The sequence below is a fragment of the Oratosquilla oratoria genome, chromosome 16 (genome assembly GCF_046742065.1).
Source record: "Oratosquilla oratoria isolate Oo_2021 chromosome 16, ASM4674206v1, whole genome shotgun sequence".
Classification (NCBI taxonomy): Eukaryota; Metazoa; Arthropoda; class Malacostraca; order Stomatopoda; family Squillidae; genus Oratosquilla; species Oratosquilla oratoria.
The window spans coordinates 14,100,650-14,118,443 of NC_134792.1; the positions used below are offsets into that span (position 1 = coordinate 14,100,650).

The 17,794-nt window shown below is 40.8% G+C and overlaps 1 protein-coding gene across 11 annotated transcripts in view; it reads right to left on the reverse strand.

The window, feature by feature from the left end:
- The window catches only part of LOC143033834 (uncharacterized), a 446,867-nt gene that overhangs the window by 342,402 nt on the left and 86,671 nt on the right, over positions 1 to 17,794 (reverse strand). For all 11 annotated transcript variants that reach the window (XM_076199375.1, XM_076199378.1, XM_076199376.1 and 8 more), the window contains 2 exons: positions 13,053 to 13,145; positions 7,799 to 7,900 (listed from right to left, as the gene is read on the reverse strand). In XM_076199375.1, the coding sequence (XP_076055490.1) occupies positions 7,799 to 7,900; positions 13,053 to 13,145 (195 nt within the window). The remainder of the gene's footprint in view (positions 1 to 7,798; positions 7,901 to 13,052; positions 13,146 to 17,794) is intronic.

Here is a 17,794-nt window from a genome sequence, read left to right on the forward strand (position 1 = left end):
GACCACACAGGAATTAGGTCCTGCAGCAGGCCTATTCGGGAGAACTGCTGCTCAATGCTGTCCACCCTATAAAAGGTGGACAGACCACTGGCTGCTCATCACAAAATTAAAACTAACCATCAGAAGGAAGCCACATAACATCAATCAAAATGAAGCCAGAAGAAGATACGACATTGGTAAATTAAAAGATCCTGATACATCTTGAGCTTTCCAAGCAGCAATCCAGCATAACCTTCAACCAACGCTGAATGGACTAAACATATGAGGTGCCATCAATGAAGCTGCAAGAACTGTAATCAGCTACCAGAGCAAACAGCACCAGCACTGGTTCGACGACAACAACGAAGATATCAAGTCCCTCATTAACGTCAAACAACCCAAATAGCCCTTGACCAAGACCCTAATTCCCAACCAAAGAAGGCTAAATATGCACAAGCAAAGTCACAGTGTCAAGCCAGGCTTTGAGAAATACAAAATGAGTGGTGGCAGCAAATGGAGCAAGACCTACAAGGTTATGCCGACAGCATGGATCTTAAAAGCTGCTTTGTAGGCACAAAGAAAATTTTCGGACAAAAGCACACTCCTGCAGGGACACTTCTGGCAGCAGACAACACCATCCTCATGGAAGACAATGAGATCCAGACCCGTTGGATAGAACATTTCAACACGCTCCTGAACAGGAACTCATCAGCCCAACAAGACTTCCTCCGAAATGTTCCACAACATCCACCCCAACTATGGATGTCCCAACCACCAACATTTCAAGAATTCGATGCGCCAAGGGAAGGCCGTAGTACTGGAGAACATTCCCACTGAACTTCTGACCCACAGAGTCCTGAAGACGCATCTTCACTCCCTCATACTAAAAGCATGGGAAGAAAAACAGGCCCCACAATGATTGGAAAGATGCACTCATTGTCACCATCTTAAAAAAAAAGGAGATAGAAGAGAATGTGGGAATTATAGAGGGATATCCTTGCTATCAATTGCAGGGAAGGTTTTGGCAAGGATCCTACTAAATGGTTTACAAAATGTAGTAGAAATAATCCTGCCAGAATCCCAGTGTGGTTTCTGCCCATATAGAGGAACCATAGACATGATTTTATGTGCTCGCTTACAGGAAAAATCAAAAGAACAGCATAAACCCATATTCCTCATTTTCTATGACCTCAAAAAAAGCATTCAACAGTGTACCAAGAACAACCATGTGGTCTCTCCTCATCACTTTGGAATCCCTGAGCCTTTGGTTGACATGATCAAAGCCCTACATGATGGGATGACAGCTAAAGTAATCCACTAGAGCAACCTGTCAGTCCCTTTCCCAATCACATGTGGACTAAAACAAGGATGTGTAATGGCACTGACCCTGTTCTCTTTATACTTAGCTGCCATGCTATATGAAGTACCCCTCAACAACCCAGGGGTTGAAATAAAATACAGATTAGACGGAGGATTTTTTTTTTAACTGGGTAGACTCAAATCACGGCACAACACCAACACCATCAATGTGACATAACTACAGTATGCAGATGACAACGCTGCCGTACCCCACACCCAAGCAGAACTCCAAGAATCAGTGGATAATTTCATGCTGCCTACACATGTTTTGGCCTAACAGTTAACAAGGCCAAAACTAAGATATTGGCCCAACCAAGACCAGGGGAAAGTCCACCGGTAACTAATATCACCATGGATGGAACCACCATTGAATGCATTAAACACTTCCCATACCTGGGAAACATCCTTTCCACCCAAAGCACCTCCTCCAGAGATTGAAAACAGGTTACAAGCTGGCCACACTGCATATGGGAGACTATCCACCAGGGTGTTCAAGAACAAAGACCTAACCACCCATAAAAAGGTGATGGTATATAACACCATTATAGTATCTACCCTGATATATGCATGTGAGACTTGGACCCTTTACAGTAGGTAACTCAAAAAACTGGAACAATTCCACCAGAAAAAAATGAGAACAATAATGAAAATCAAATGGAACAACCATATGCCCAGGATGTAACACTTCACCCCATACCATACAACACATAATGGAAGACTGCATTATACACAATCATGCATGCAAACAACACAACATACACTCTATAAAAGATTTGTGGGAAAACAATGCCCTCGATTGTTCAGGACATGAATTGGTCTTACGAGCCATAAGAAGGCTCACCACTAACCTATTATGATTCCCTCCTCTATTCAACCTTCTATTGGGACTGGAAACTATGATGCTCGGATACGAGTACATGCCGACGACAACGATATTTTACAGGAGAGCAGATGTAAAATGTGGAAAGAGTATGACAGAAAATTTTGAAAGTAATAAAAAGATATTTTGGAAGGAAATTAAGAGAGGAAGGGAAGTGAATCAAGTAGAAAACAAAAAATTAAAAGGTACAGATGGGGAGATGTTAACAGAAGAGGTGGCAGTAAGTGGTAGATGGCCAGAATATTTTAGGGAGTTGCTAAATGCTGAGTTGTCATTTATGCCAACAGCACTGTTTGGGGCAGAAACATGGAACATAAGATAGGAAGAGAGGAGTTTGAATGTGTTTGAGATGAGGTGCCTGAGAAGTATGATGGGGGTTGCTAGGCTGCATAGAGTGAGAGCCGGGTGGTTGGGGGATATGGTTGATGAAAGAGTGTTGGGATGGTTTGGACGCATGGAAAGAATGAGTGAAGAAAATTTGGTGACATAGGTGGAGGAAGTGAACATGTGGGGGTGACCAAGAATGGGATGGATGGATGGGATGAGGTGGGCTTTGGGAGAGAGGGGAGTATCTGTCGAGGAAGGATGGGAGAAGACTGAGGATAGGGGTGAGTGGTTGTGTATGGATGCTGCTGTGATGCATGGCATGGGGTGGGGGGGATAGAGTAAGTGTGAAAAATAAATTGACACAGCCCAAAGGGATTTCCCCCCATCTCCACTTCTGCTTGAGGGGATGGAGAGGGGTGGTTGTTGATTTAATGAAGCAGCCTTGTTGTGGATGTGCTGTGTCTTGTGACACTGCTTCTGACCAAGGGCAGTGGGCGAAATGCAAGGATGACCCATCATCCAGAGGGAGCCAAGATAAGAGGGGGTTGGATGGAAGTGGAGTGTGGGATGGAATGCATGGGAGTGAATTTTAAGCCTTCGTTTTTTGGATACCCCTCTTGTAAGGGAGAAAAAGCCTTTGGTATATGTAAGCTAAATGTGAAGGATAGGGAGTGAAAGGTGGCTGCAGTGGAAGGTGCTAAGAAATAACAATGGATGAGGAAAATGGGATAGAAATAAGAAAAGATGAGGTGAAAGCAGTTACTACAATGATGAGAGCAGGCCAAGCACCTGGCTTTGATGGGTGTCCTGCCGAGTGTCTAAAAAAGGGAGGTACAGTGATGATGGACTGGCTGGTGAGGTTTAACATTTCTCTAAAAAGGGGTAGTGCCAGAGGACTTGAGGAGTGCCTGTATAGTTCTGCTTTACAGGAAGGGGACACAGAGCCCTTACATGCCCAAGTGCTGGCCCGGGACAAAGTTCTCAGTGATGTCCCCACTCCCCATCACCACCATCCCTTGCAGCCTGTTTTAGCTATTAGCTTGCAAAATAATTAAACAGATATTAAAAATTGTATTATGTCCCTATTGCGGAAAGGATAAGAGAAAAATATTTCATATTCTGTTGATTCTAACACAAAATTCGTATATTACGATAAAATATTCAGGGCTCCTTCGACCTTTTTTTATCATAATTATTTTGTCAGCCTTGTGGGTGGCATGTCCAGACTAGAAGTGCTGCCCCCCCCCCCCTAAATGTGCCGTCCCAGGGCATATGCCCGACCCCCCGTGAGAGCCCTAAGGGGACATATGTGAATGTAGTAATTTCAGAGGAATCAGTTTGTTGAGTGTAGATGGAAATCTTTATGGGAGGGTTTTGAGAAGATTAAGAGAGGAATGGAGAGAAAAATTTGTGAGGATTAGAGAAGGTTTGGGAAAGGTAGAGGTTGCATGGATCAGATTTTAGTGGAAAGACAGATTTATGAGAAAGCTTTAGCAAAGGGTAAGGATGCTTTTTTTTTGGGCCTTTATAGATTTGGAAAAGGTTTATGACAGGGTCAACAGGATGGCACTATGGGAAGTTTTGCAGATATATAGAATAGGAGAAAAGCTGTTTAGAGTGAGTGGCTTCAGGTAAGTGGGACTTAGCCAGGTATGTGTCATGTCGCCATGGCTGTTCAATGTGTACATGGATGAGGTGGTGGTGCGGTATAAAAAGGTAATGGGGCAAGGATTGGAGATGGTGAAAGTAAATAAATAAAAATGGAAGGTAAGCCAGTTATGGTTTGCTGATGACATTATGCTTGCAGCAGGATCAGTGGAGGGAGTAAGGAAGTTAGTGACACAGTTTGGGAAGGTCTGCAAAAGGGAGTTCATGGTAAATATTGGTGAAAGTTAGGTGATGTGATGTACAAAGGGAGAGAACTGCAGCAAACTGGAAGCAAGTATTAACCACTTCAGTACGGGACTTAAATCTCGCGGGCAGCAGCCAATGCCAGCCGTACGACGTGTTGTAATAATACTCACATCATAAAATATAGTCACCGCTTATATCGATCGTTCTCTCTTTCACCCGTGAATTTTGAAAACCACAGAGAATGGGATTCAGGGCACATTTGAGAGAATGTAAAAACACAGGGGCGACTACAATAAATATAATCAAGACGCCAATATGGCAGCGTCGCGAATCCACTTGCTCCTCATGACGCCTACGTAGGCGGCACCGTATGGAAGGGGTTAAGGGAGAGAGACTGAATGAAGTGGATAACTTTAGATTCTTGGGGGTGCATGTGGCAGGAAAGGGAGGCATGGAGAATGTAAATTGAGAGAAGCAAGTAAATATCTTAGGGGATTAAAAGTGTAATGAGAAATAGATATTTGGGAATGGATGCTAAAAGGAGATTGTATGAAGGTATGATTGTGCCAATAACAATGTATGGGGCAGAAACAGAACATAAGAGTGGAAGAGTTTAAATATGTTTAAGATCAAATGTCTGAGAAGTATGGTAGGGGTTATTGGCTGGGTAGAGCGAGAAAAAAGATGAAAATGAGAGGAGTGGAAAAGGAATTGGGAGATAGGGTTGATGAAAGTGTATTGGAATGGTTTGGACACATGGAAAGAATGAGAGCAGAAAAATTAGTAAAAAGTGTGGAAGGCAGAGGTGGATGGTGTGAACAGGTGGGGGTAACCGAGGATGAGATGGATGGATGGGGTAAAATAGTGTTGATAAAGAGGATGTCTGTTGAGGGAGAAGACAGATGATAGAAGTGAGTGGAGAATGACTGTATGGATGATGCTGTGATATGTATTTACCTAGTTGTATTTTACGGGACAAGACCTATGCTCATAGTGACCCGTTTTCGTATCTCTCCACATCCAGTCTATTCTTAAAATTGTGTATAGTTTTGGGATTCACTATTTCTCTGTTCAGTTTGTTCTACACATCAATCATTCTATGTGGGAAGCTATTCTTTTTCAGGTCTCTTCTGTAGCTGTCTTTCTTTAATTTCTTTTCGTGTCCTCTTGTTTCTCTTCTGTCCCACTTTAGTAAGTCGTCTCTGTCGAGAATTTCCATCCCTTTCATAATTCTGAGAATGGTCAACAAATCGCCTCTTTCTCTTCTCTGTTAAAGTGATGACTGATGTAATTTTTCCAATCTTTATTTGTATGTCAGGTTTGTCAGTCTTTGTCACTGCTCTTTGTATTCTTTCTAACTTTCTCATGTTCTTCATTGTGCTTGGTGCCCATAGTGTTGCAGCATATTCTAGTTTAGGTCTTATTACTGTGGGTGGGGGGTTAGGGAGTGGGTAGGTGTGAATGATATTTTGATGCAGCCCAAAGGGATTTCTGTCTTATCTTTTTCTGCATGATGGGACAGTGTGGGGCGCTGATTAACCACTTCACTCCGGGACTTAAATCTCGCGGGCAGCAGCCAATGCCAGCCGTACGACGTGTCGTAAAAATACTCACATCATAAAATATAGTCACGGCTTATATCGATCGTTCTCTCTTTCACCTGTGAATTTTGAAAACCACAGAGAATGGGATTAAGGGCACATTAGGGAGAATGTAAAAACACAGGGGCGACTACAATAAATATAATCAAGACGCCGATATGGCAGCGTCGCGAATCCACTTGCTCCTCATGACGCCTACGTGTGTGGCACCGTATGGTAGGGGTTAAATAAAGCAGCCCTGTTGTGCATGTGCTTTGTTTTACTGCACTGCTTCTGACCCTGGGTAATGGGTGAGATGCAGGGATGACCAGTCATCCAGGAGCCAAGAAAAGAGGGAGGAGTGGCGAATGGGAGTAGGGTGAGTGGGGGATGAAATGGGTGAGTGGAATTATGCCTTTTGACTTTGGCTAGCCCCCTTGTATGGGGGGAAAGACCTTGGTATTTGTATATTCTATATACCTTTGTGCTTTAAGCAAGAGGGGAATGCCTGTTAAGCAAGGAAGGGATAAGGCAGAAGATAAGGTTGAGTGGAAAATAGCTGTATATAGAGGATACTGTGATGCATGGTGGGGGGTTACGTGCCAATGATATTTGGATGCAAACCGAAGGGATTTCTTTCCATCTTCTCTTTTCCCAAATGAGGGGAGGGAGAGGGGATTTGCCGAGCAAGTGAGGGTGCCTTGTGGATGTACTGTGTCTAGATGCATTGCTTCAGACACAGGGCATGTGGGTGGGATACAGGGATGACCTATCATCCATGCGGAGCTAAGATAAGGGGGAAGAAAGGGTGGTGGATGGGAGTGTAATGGATATAAGTTAAATGGGTGGGAGTGGGTACTTGGCTACCTCCCTTGTAATGGGGAAAAAGCCATAGTAAATAAATAGATCTATATAACCAGGAGCCCTTCTTATAAGGAAGGTAGCCAAGTCAAAGGCACACATCTACTCCCATCCACCACCCTTGTTTCCTTCTTATCTTAACCCCTTCCATACGGTGCCGCACACGTAGGCGTCATGAGGAGCAAGTGGATTCACAACGCTGCCATATCGGCGTCTTGATTATATTTATTGTAGTCGCCCCTGTGTTTTTACATTCTCCCTAATCTGCTCTAAATCCCATTCTCTGTGGTTTTCAAAATTCACGGGTGAAAGAGAGAACGATCGATATAAGCCGTGACTATATTTTATGATGCGAGTATTATTACGACACGTCGTTCGGCTGGCATTGGCTGCTGCCCGCGAGATTTAAGTCCCGTAGTGAAGTGGTTAACTCCTGCCATTCACCCATCCTTTTCACCCCACACCATCTTTGGTACTTGCTCCTTCAAACACATGCATTTTTCCTGTACTACTACTCCCCTCTCTCTTTCACTACCTCTCTTTGTTTCATCTGGTATTCTCTATTTCCCATTTTCACTCAATTCACTAACTTTCAGTACCTCTCTTCATTCAATCTCCACTCTCAATCTCCCTTTCACCACTCTCTCCTATACATTTTTACATCTTTATTTTGATCCTTCTTTTTTGTAACACCACTACATCAATCCCCCAACAACTCTTGCCCATTCATATTTATATAAGACTTCTTAGTCTACAGAACTCAGATACTAAAAAGACTAAATTAAGTAAAAGTAAGGAAAGTCCAAATAAAATTTCCTACTAATGGTTTATATGAGATTCATTTACATCCTAATTTATGAAACTGTTACCTTATACATTAGAAACTAATTAAGTAGACCAAAAAATCACTAAAGTCCTCAAATTAAAAACTATAAATCATCAGATTTATAAAACATACCTTTACAGTACCAAGATCCATAGGATGTTTAATTATTTCATGATAATCCGATAGACCCAGAAGATCAGCATCCACTGGTTTATAAAACGGCCATGCATATCCCTGGAACCACAGAATTAAAATTAAGAAAAAACAAGTATCATATTTCACATGGTTATTTTAGTTTATATGAACAATGCTCCATCAATGACTGCTATTGGTTTATCACACTGGAGTAGTTTCGTTTAGTCCATTCCTGAAAATGCAAACCAACAGCTTTTTCCCCTTTACAAGGGAGGTAGCTAAAGTCAAAGGCATAAAATCCACTCCCACCCATTCCATCCTCACACACTCCACTCCCATTCACTAACCCCCTTCCCTCTTTTCTTGGCTCTTCCTAGATGACAGGTCATCCCTGCATCTTGCCCACTGCCCCGGGTCAGAAGCAATGTGGCAAGACACAGCACATCCACAGCAAGGCCATTCATTAAATCAGTGACCTCCCTCTCTGTCCCCTCATGCAGAAAATGAGAAGTGAGAAATCCCTTCAGACTGCGTCAAAATAGTGTTCACACACACACCCATCCTCCACCCACTCCCTTCCATGCATCACAGGCTCATCCATACACAACCATTCTTCACTCATCCTATCTTCTGTCTTCTCCTTTCCTAAACAGACATTCCCCTCTTTCTCAATGCCCCTTTCACCCTATCCATCCATCTCATCCATCCATCCATCAAGTTCAATCCCTCCACCTCTGCCTTTCACACCTTTTACAAATCTTTCTTCACTCATTCTTTCCAGGTGTCCAAACCATCCCAACACTCTCTCATCAACCCTATCTCCTAATTCCCTTTCTACCCCTGCTCTCCTCCTCACCTTATTTCTCACTATCCAACCTAGTAATCCCTACCATACTTCTCAAGCATTTCATCTCAAACACATTTAGACTCTTCCTCTCTTATGTTCCATATTTCTATCCCATACACCCCTTCATACAATCTACTCATAGCATCCATTCCCAATTGTCTATTTCTCATTATACTTCATAATTCCCCATGGCATTTACTTGCTTCTCTCAATCTACAATCTACCTCCACCTCCACTCCTCCCTTTCCTGCCACATTTGCAACTAAGTATCTAAAACTATCCACTTTCTCCTGTCTCTCTCCCTTAATACTCACTTCCATTTTGTTGCCATCTCATCACCTTACTTTTATCCTTGTTTATCTTCAACTTTCTTCTTTCGCACACCTTTTCAAATTCTATCATGAACTTCCTTACTCTCTCCTCTGATCCTGCTACAAGTGCAGTGTCTTCAGCAAACAACAAAAGGCTCATCTCCCATTTTTCTCCATTTTCTTTAACCATCTCCAATCCCTGGCCCATCAGCCTTGCATTACACCTTTTGCACCACTGAGGTGTTGGTAAGAACACTGCATCGTGATCCCAATTGTATCATACAAGGTGACTAAATAAGAGAGTAAGGAGACTAGGGATCATCCAGTCTATGTTTATTTCCATGAATCATCAAAGTATTAGAGGATCTTGAAGGAATCCAACCAGAATCTTAGTAACTGAGTCATCAACTGTGTTGTGGGATGACAATGGTATCATGTGAGAAGAAAGGTGGATGTGTCAACATGGAGTGAAACTAAACTGAGTCGGAAGGACGAGTTATAATTTGGACACATGGTAGATAAGGTGTGAGGAATGACAAGGGGATGAAGGGGAAAGAAGGAATGGCATTGGATTGTGATGGGGAAAGAAGGAATGGCATTGGATTGTGATGGGGAAAGAAGGAATGGCATTGGATTGTGATAGGTAAAGAGGGGAGGAAAGTCGTGTCTTTGAGAAAGTAGGCAAAGTTGAAATTGGAATGCGAGATATGGGTTTTGAGTGTAATGACAATATTGAAGTGGAGAAATTTACATGAGTATTGGGAGAAATATGTAGATCAGTTCCCAACTGGTGTACCATGGCACCAAAGAGGGCTGTGAGATCAACTGAGGATGCCGCCAAAATTCGGGGCAAAAATAATTTTCGTATAACCGACTCTGTCATTAATTTTTGTTCATTAAAGCAACACCAGTGTAAAGATGAGTATTTCATATTACCCAGGGACAAAAGTTTGTTACACTGATGTTGAATCAACAAAATACTGACAAACTAGAATTTAGATTTTCTAATAAGAGTGTTTGGGACTTCTGAGAGGCTTGGTAATGGTGCCTCAAGCCAAAAAAGGTTGGGAACCACTGATGTAGATAATGGTGCTATGTAGATATGTGTATGTAGATATGTGTATGTAGATATGGTGTATGTAGATATGGAGGTACAGGTCATCAGGTAAGGAGTATAACCAGGATGTTAGAAATGTATTTAGAAAGGGAGCTGAAGACAGCAAAGTGGTTAAGAACAGACAAGTGTAAGTACATGGGGGATAGGGTGGTAGACAGGAGGGTGGCTGAGAGGGAATTGATAGATTATGTAGTGGTGCCCAAAAAGGAATGGAGAGAGCGAATGGTTTGAGGCACAAGTGGGGCTGCATCAGGGTTGTGTAATGACAACATGTTTGTTCAATGTATATACAGATATAGGAGTTGTGTATAGATGATGCTATGATGCATGAGGGGGAGTGGGTGGGGGTTGTGGGGTGGGGAGGTATGTGTGAGAAGAAAATTGACGCAGGCCGAAGGGATTTCTCCCCGTCTTCTTTTCTGCATGAGGGGACGGAGAGGGGGGGTCGCCGAATTTATGAAGCGACCTTGCTGTGGATGTGCTGTGTCTTGCGACACTGCTTCTGACCCAGGGCAGTGGACAGGATGCAGGGATGACATGTCATCCAGGAGGTGCCAAGATAAGAGGGAGGGAGGAGGGTGGAGAGGAGTGGAATATATAGGAAATGGAACGGGTGGGAGTGGATTCTATGCCTTTTTCTTTATGGCTATCCCCCCATGTAGGGGGAAAAAGCCTTTGGTATATATATGTATGTATATACAGAAGGACAGAAGACAGGGGTGAATGGAGAATGGTTGTATATGGATGATGTGATTGCATGAGGTGGAATGGGTGGGGGGATGGGGCGTGAGGTAGAATGTGTGAGCAAAATTTGACGCAGCCCGAAGGGATTTCTCCCCATCCTCTCCTTTTATGCAATGGTGGGACGGAGAGGGGGGGGGGGGGTCGCCGACTTAATGAAGCGGCCTTGCTGTGGGTGTGCTGTGTCTTGAGACACTGCTTCTGACCCAGGGCAGTGGACAAGGTGCAGGGATGACCCGTCATCCAGGAGGTGCTCAGATAAGAGGGAGGGTGGAGGGGTGTGGTGTATTCAGGGATGGAATGGGTGGAAATGATTTTATGCCTTTCCCTTTTTGGCTACCTCCCTTGTAAGGGGAAAAAAGCCTTGGTATATGTATGTATATACAGATGAGATACTATGGGAGGTAAATGCTAGAGATAGGCAGGGGTTGCACAATCATAAATAGTAGTGGTAGTCAGAGTGGTCAGGAAGTTGTGCCATGACACTGTAATATGGCTGGGTCAGAGGATGTTCTGAGGTGACTAGTGAGGGAGATTGTGTAGGTATGTAACTGCAGAGAGCTGAAAGTAAATGTTGGCAAAAGCAAGGTCATAAGATGTACAAGGGGAGAGGGTGGCAGCAAGTTGGAAGCAAGTCTTAAAGGAGAGGGGCTGGATGATGTAGGAAGCTCTAATTATTTAAGGTTACATATAGCTTTAACAAAGGGTGAAGTTGTTTTTGGGGCCTTTATTTGGAAAAGGTGGACAAAAAGGCATTGTGGTGTGTCTTGCGACACTGCCTCTGACCCAAGGCAGTGGACAAGATGCAGGGATGACCAGTCTTCCAGGAATAGCCAGGATAAGACAGAGGGTAGAGGGTGGAGGGGAGTGGAGTGTATTTAGGGATGGAATGGGTGGGAATGGTTTTTTGCCTTTTTCTTTTTGGCTGCCTCCCTTGTAAAGAGGAAAGCCTATGGTATACATATTGTTTGTGTGTGTGTGTATCACTGATTATATGAAATGGCCTTGCTTTGGATATACTGTATCTTCCTGCATTGCTTCTGACCCAGAGCAGTGGGCATGATGCAGGGATGACCCATCATCCCAGAGAGAGAGAGAGAGAGAGAGAGAGAGAGAGAGAAAGGGGGGGGGGGGGGAGTGGAGTGGATGGGGATGAAATGAGTAGGAATGGAATTATGCCTTTTGACTTTGGCTGCCTCCCTTGTCAGGGGGGAAAAGCCCTTGGTACATGTATATGTAGCAGGGAATGGTGGAATTGAGGTGGAAATAAATGATAAAATAAGGAAACTAAGTAACTGTCTTAAGTGAGGGTGGTATTGAAAGAATGCAATGACAAATAAGACATCTGGATATAAAAGCAAAAACAAGAATGTAAAAGGGGGGTAATGACACTGTACCTTACAATCTAAGGGTGGCCAAAACAGAGGGGCCTAAATATATTTGAGATGAAGTGCTTAGAAAATATGGTGGGGATTGCAAGGGTGGAAAGCGTGAGAAATGAGGAGAGGCTGCAGGCAGGGATGGAATACATTGGCAGATAGGGTTCACCTGAGAATACTGGGATGGTTTTGGCAAATGGGAAAAATAAGTGAAGAATGACTAGTAAAAAGAGTGTGGAAGGCAGAGGTGGGCCTTAGGTAAAGTGAAATGTCAGTTGATCAGGAAATGGAGGGCAAAATACAGGTGTTTGTGTGTGTGTGTGTGTGTGTGTGTGTGTGTGTTTGGAGAGTGGTTATAAACTATGTCTGCACTGTAAATTAGAGTGAATGAAGGGGCAGGATTGCTATGTAATGAAACAGTGGGTGTAAACCAGCCTGCACTGACAAGTCCTGTTGTGGTGCTGTCTTGCTGCATTTGCTCCTGACCTGAGTAGTGGGTGGGTGACAGGGATGACCCTTCATGTACAAACAGCAAGATAAAAGCAACATATAGATGTTGGATGGGTGTGGGACTGGTGAACAGTGGGTGTATGGTTTGGCTGGCCACTCTTGTATGGGCAAGTGGCCTCTTGATATATGGTATACATGTGTATCTATGTACATACATATATTTGTCACTTCATTTTATTTAATTGAAAGGATGGGTGTGAGATAAGTACAATGTGAATGTATGCCTTTGCTGGGCCACTCCCCTTGTATGTGGAAAGGGCCTTTATATTTCTCCCATTTTTTCAATTCATTTATTTACAAGGGGAAATAAACTCAAATGCACAAAAGCAAAGCAGTAAATACTTACTGAGTGCTTTTTAGAAAATAGTTCTTTGAGAATTTCATTGCAGGCTTTAAATGCTTCCGAGACTTTTCCTTTTGGCTTCGTGCTATGCTGAGGCTGTAAGATGAAAAGAATTTGTATTATTATAATGTATAATGATTCTCTTTATATTCACCAATATAACATTATTTCATATATCACATTGCCTAGAAGACAAATTTATGAAACAGCTCAAACCTCCATGACTTTCTTTGTAATTCAATTGAGTGATAAGAGAAGATAGGGAGGGGTACTGTGTATTATAGAAAAAGGAAAATGAACAGTGACTCTGCTCCATGTAACTCCTCTTACCCAAAATTTTCAATGTCAGAAAAGATGGAATAGAGAATCTAGGTTTCCTAAAGGTGGGAAGGTGGATGGGTACTATAGATATTTAGAAGGAAGCGAGAGGAATTCAAGAGTATGCGCACCAGTAAGAAATGGTCAATTCGAAGGTTGTATGACAGTAAATTTGTTAAACATAGGTGAAGATAGTTTAAGAAAGTGTGTGTGTGCATTTACCTAGTTGTATTATACGGAAAGGGGAGATATGCTCGTGATGACCCGTTTTTGTATCTCACAAGATCAAGTTTGTTCTATAATTCTTGTACTGTGTTTGCACACACTATTTTTTCATCCAATTTGTTCCATATATCTATCACTGTGTGGGAAGCTGTTCTTTTTCAGGTGTCTTCTGTAGTTATCCTTTTTGAGTTTCATTGTATGTCCTCTTGTTTTTCCTCTCTCCCACTTTAATAAGTCCTCTCTACCAAGGCGTTCTTTTCCTTTCATAATTCTGTAGATGGTTAGTAGGTCCCCTTGTTCTCTTCTTTGTTCTAGGTTTGGCAATTCCAGTTCAGCCAGTCTTTGTCCATATGTCAGGTTTGAATGTGTTGGGGCCATCTTTCTCATTGCTCTTTGTATTCTTTCTAATTTTCTTACATCCCTTTTTGTACTGGGTAACCATGTCAGTGCTGCATATTCCACTTTTGGCCTTATCAGTGTTTGTAATAAATTCTTAATAATTTCCTTATCCAGGTATTTAAAGGCCACCTTTATTGACCTCAACAAATTATATGTTTCTCCGATTATTTTATTTATATGTTTATCTGGCGACATTTCTTTCGTGATGATTACTCCTTGGTCCCTTTCAGAATTTACTTTCTTTACTTCTTTTCCATCAATTTTATACTGTCCTGTTATTCTCTTCTTGCTTTTTCCAAATTCAATTATACTGCACTTCTTGATGTTGAATTCTATCTCCTATCTCTTGCTCCACTCTGAGACTTTGTTCAGATCACTCTATAATGAGTCACAGTCTATTTTGGAGTTTATTCTTTTTAATAATTCTGCGTCATCTGCAAAGCAGTTCATGCAACTTTCAATGCCTTCGTCCATGTCATTTACATATATAGCAAACATTATCGGAGCTAGTGCTGACCCCTGTGGGACACCACTACCCATTTCTTCCCATTTAGAATATTTATTTCTGAGCACCACTCATTTTTCTTCCATGTAGGAAGATAGGAGACGAATGACTAGAACCCGATACTTGGACACAAGTGGGTGCCAACAACGAGGAAGTCCTCCATCCAATTCATTAGTTTTCCATGTATGCCTCCTATTGTTTCCAGTTCATATAGCAATTTTGTGGGGTACCTTATCATATGCCTTTTGTCCAGGAAGGCACAGTCTGCCCAGCCATCCCTTTCTTGCAATATATCTATCAGTCTTGAATAGAAACAAATTAACTTAGTGGTACATGATCTTCCTTGTCTGAAAACAAATTGCCTCAGGTTCAGTATATTGTTCTCCTCCAGATATTTTGTCCATATATCTTTGATGATTCTCTCACAAATTTTAACTATTGTACTCGTTAGGAACACCGGTCTATAATTTGTTGGGTCTTCCTTACTTCCCCCTTTATATATTGGCACTGTGTTGGCATTTTTCTGGTCTCTTGATAATTTTCCTTCTTTCAGTGAGAATTCAATTATTTTGTTTTTCTTGTTAGTTCGTCTATACATTCCTTCAGTATCCAGTTTGCAACTTCGTCCAGGCCATTTGACTTGTTACCATCAAGCTTTAATATTTGATTCCTTATTTCATTCTGAGTAATATTTAATTTCTTCAATGGAGGAAATCTTACTTCAATTCTTTGATCACAGTTCTGTAGATTTTTTCCATCTTTGAAATTTGTTCATAATATCTACCATTTCTATATCTTCTATGTATTCTCTATTACCTTGACATAATTTAAGTATTTCCTGTTTATTTTTTAGCTTGCCGTTTACATATCTATAAAATAATTTGGACTGATCTTTACATTCATCTACTATGTCCTTTTCATAATTTCTCTTTTCTTCTCTACATATTTTTACATATTCATTTCTTAGTTTGGTGTATATTTTCCATATTCCCCCCCCCCCAACCTTTTCCAGGCTTTATCTCTTCAGTATTTTGCCTCACTGCAATTCTTATACCAGGATTTTATGTATACCCTTTCATGTTTTTGTCTAGGTACATACTTATCCACTCCATTTTAGATTTCCTTCCAAATTGTCCATTTCTCTTCTACTTTTGTTTCTTCATTATTTTTTCTCGAAAGAATTTTCCAAGTTTCTCAAAATCTGTTTTGTTATATATTAGTCTTCCTTTTCTGTATTTTTCATTAATTTCTATATTTGTTTCTTCATTTAATTCTAGTTCTTTTAGTATGTGATCACTTTTTTCAATTGGTGTCTTGTATTTGATTTTATTCACAATTTCAGGTTCCGATGTGAATATCAAATCCAATCTTGAGGGTTCATTGTTATTTCTATATCTGGTGTTTTCATTGACCCATTGCATCAATGTGAAATCAATGGTCATTTCCAGTAATATATTTCCCCAGAGATCTTCTCCACCTTTCACAGTCATTTCTTTCTAAAATCACCCATAATTACCAGATTTCCTCCTTTCTTTAGTATTTCATTTAGTGTTTTTCTTGTGTCTTCCAGTGTTTTGGAGTGTTCACTTTCATTCTATGCATGAGTTTTAGGTGGGACATAAATCACTGCATACTTTCTATTTTTCATATCTCTATCCTCAACTCTTATCATAATCAACTCCACATAGTTCCCTCCTTTTATAATTTTTTGTCATATTTAGGCCTTTCTTGGTTAGTAACATCACTCCTCCACCCTGTTTTGTTTCTTTATTTCTGTACCAACAATTATATAATCCTTGGCCTATACTATTTGGTGGTAATGATCCTTTCAATTTTGTCTCCACAATCCCCATTATATCTGGTTTTTCTTGTTCCAGATAGTCATTCAATTCATCTATTCCTGATATCAATCCGTCTATGTTGGTATATGTTATCTTTTATTTATTTATTTTTTCTTCTTTTCCTACATTTCCTTCTCCCTTATGTACCATTTCCTCAGTCTCAAGTCCATCACTCTCCAAGAACACTCCTTCCTTTCGTTTTCTGTTCTTTTCCTTAGCTTCCACTTTAACTGTTTTTTCCTTTTCTTTTTCATCACTCAGCTCCTTTTTTATCCATAGATTTTTGCTATTTTTCCTATGTTTGTTAATATTTCTTCTGCTATTCTCTGTGAATTAAGTTTTACTTTGAGTTCTATTCTTCTCTTAAGAATATTGCCCATCCTATAGATCTCTTCTATTGCCTTTTCGAGTCCTTGCCCCTCCTGTATTTCTTTAGTATTTCTGTCACTATATTCTCCTCTTTTTCCCTTTGGAACCTTATTAGTCCATGTTTTTCTTTGATACTATTGATTACAATACATTTTTTTTGTCTATTGTGTCTCTTACCCAATCTCTTTTTTCCTCTATTACTTTTATCGCTGTGTCTTTTGTACTTTCGTTCATTTGTTCTTTGACTATCTCTTTAAATAGTATTTTTTGGTTTCCTTCTGTCTTCATTTGGTTTTTGATTTCCATCATGTTTAATTTTTTTTTATTTTCACCAACTTTGCCTGACATATTTTCATTAACTTCCCTCAACAAACTTTTATCTATATGTGTCTTCACTTTTCATCTTTTCATTATCATTTTTTACTTTAGCCAGTCCCTCTTTCATTCCTTCCAATTCCCTAATGGAGCATTTTCTTTCCTCAATTCACTCCTTTATATAATTGGTTATGTTCCCTTTTCCATTCAACAATATCCCTTTTCATTTTAAATATTTCTTGGTTTATTAGTATGTTTTTGAGGTCGATACCTCTTTCTGTTCTGAATCCATGGAATGATTTCTCTTCATATCTGGGACTGTCTATATTGCATATTTTTTTCCTAACCACTCCCAAAGGTGTTTCATACTCACATCTAATCTTCTTTTGGTTATCTCTGCGTATGTCGGTTTATCGTCCATTTCCCTTCTTTTTTCTATTCTTGTTAAACTTAAATCACTTTGCTACATCATGGTATCACTCGTCATTGCCCCCTTCAGATTTGTTTACAACTAGGTAAATCGCCAATTTTCGGTCAAAGAATCGCTAGATATAGCGCTACCTCGCGGAGCATATTCAGGCACATCCAATTCGTTCAACTGTCACAGTGTGTGCTTATAAACTATAGAATGTTTTTTAAAGAAATTAACCCCTTCAAAATTATGAAATTAGATTCTATACTTCTATAATCTATGACTTTATTCAGCATATGGTTCAACCCAAATCTAAAAGGGGAATAAAATTTTATGTTTTTGAATGACAATGTTCAGCTAT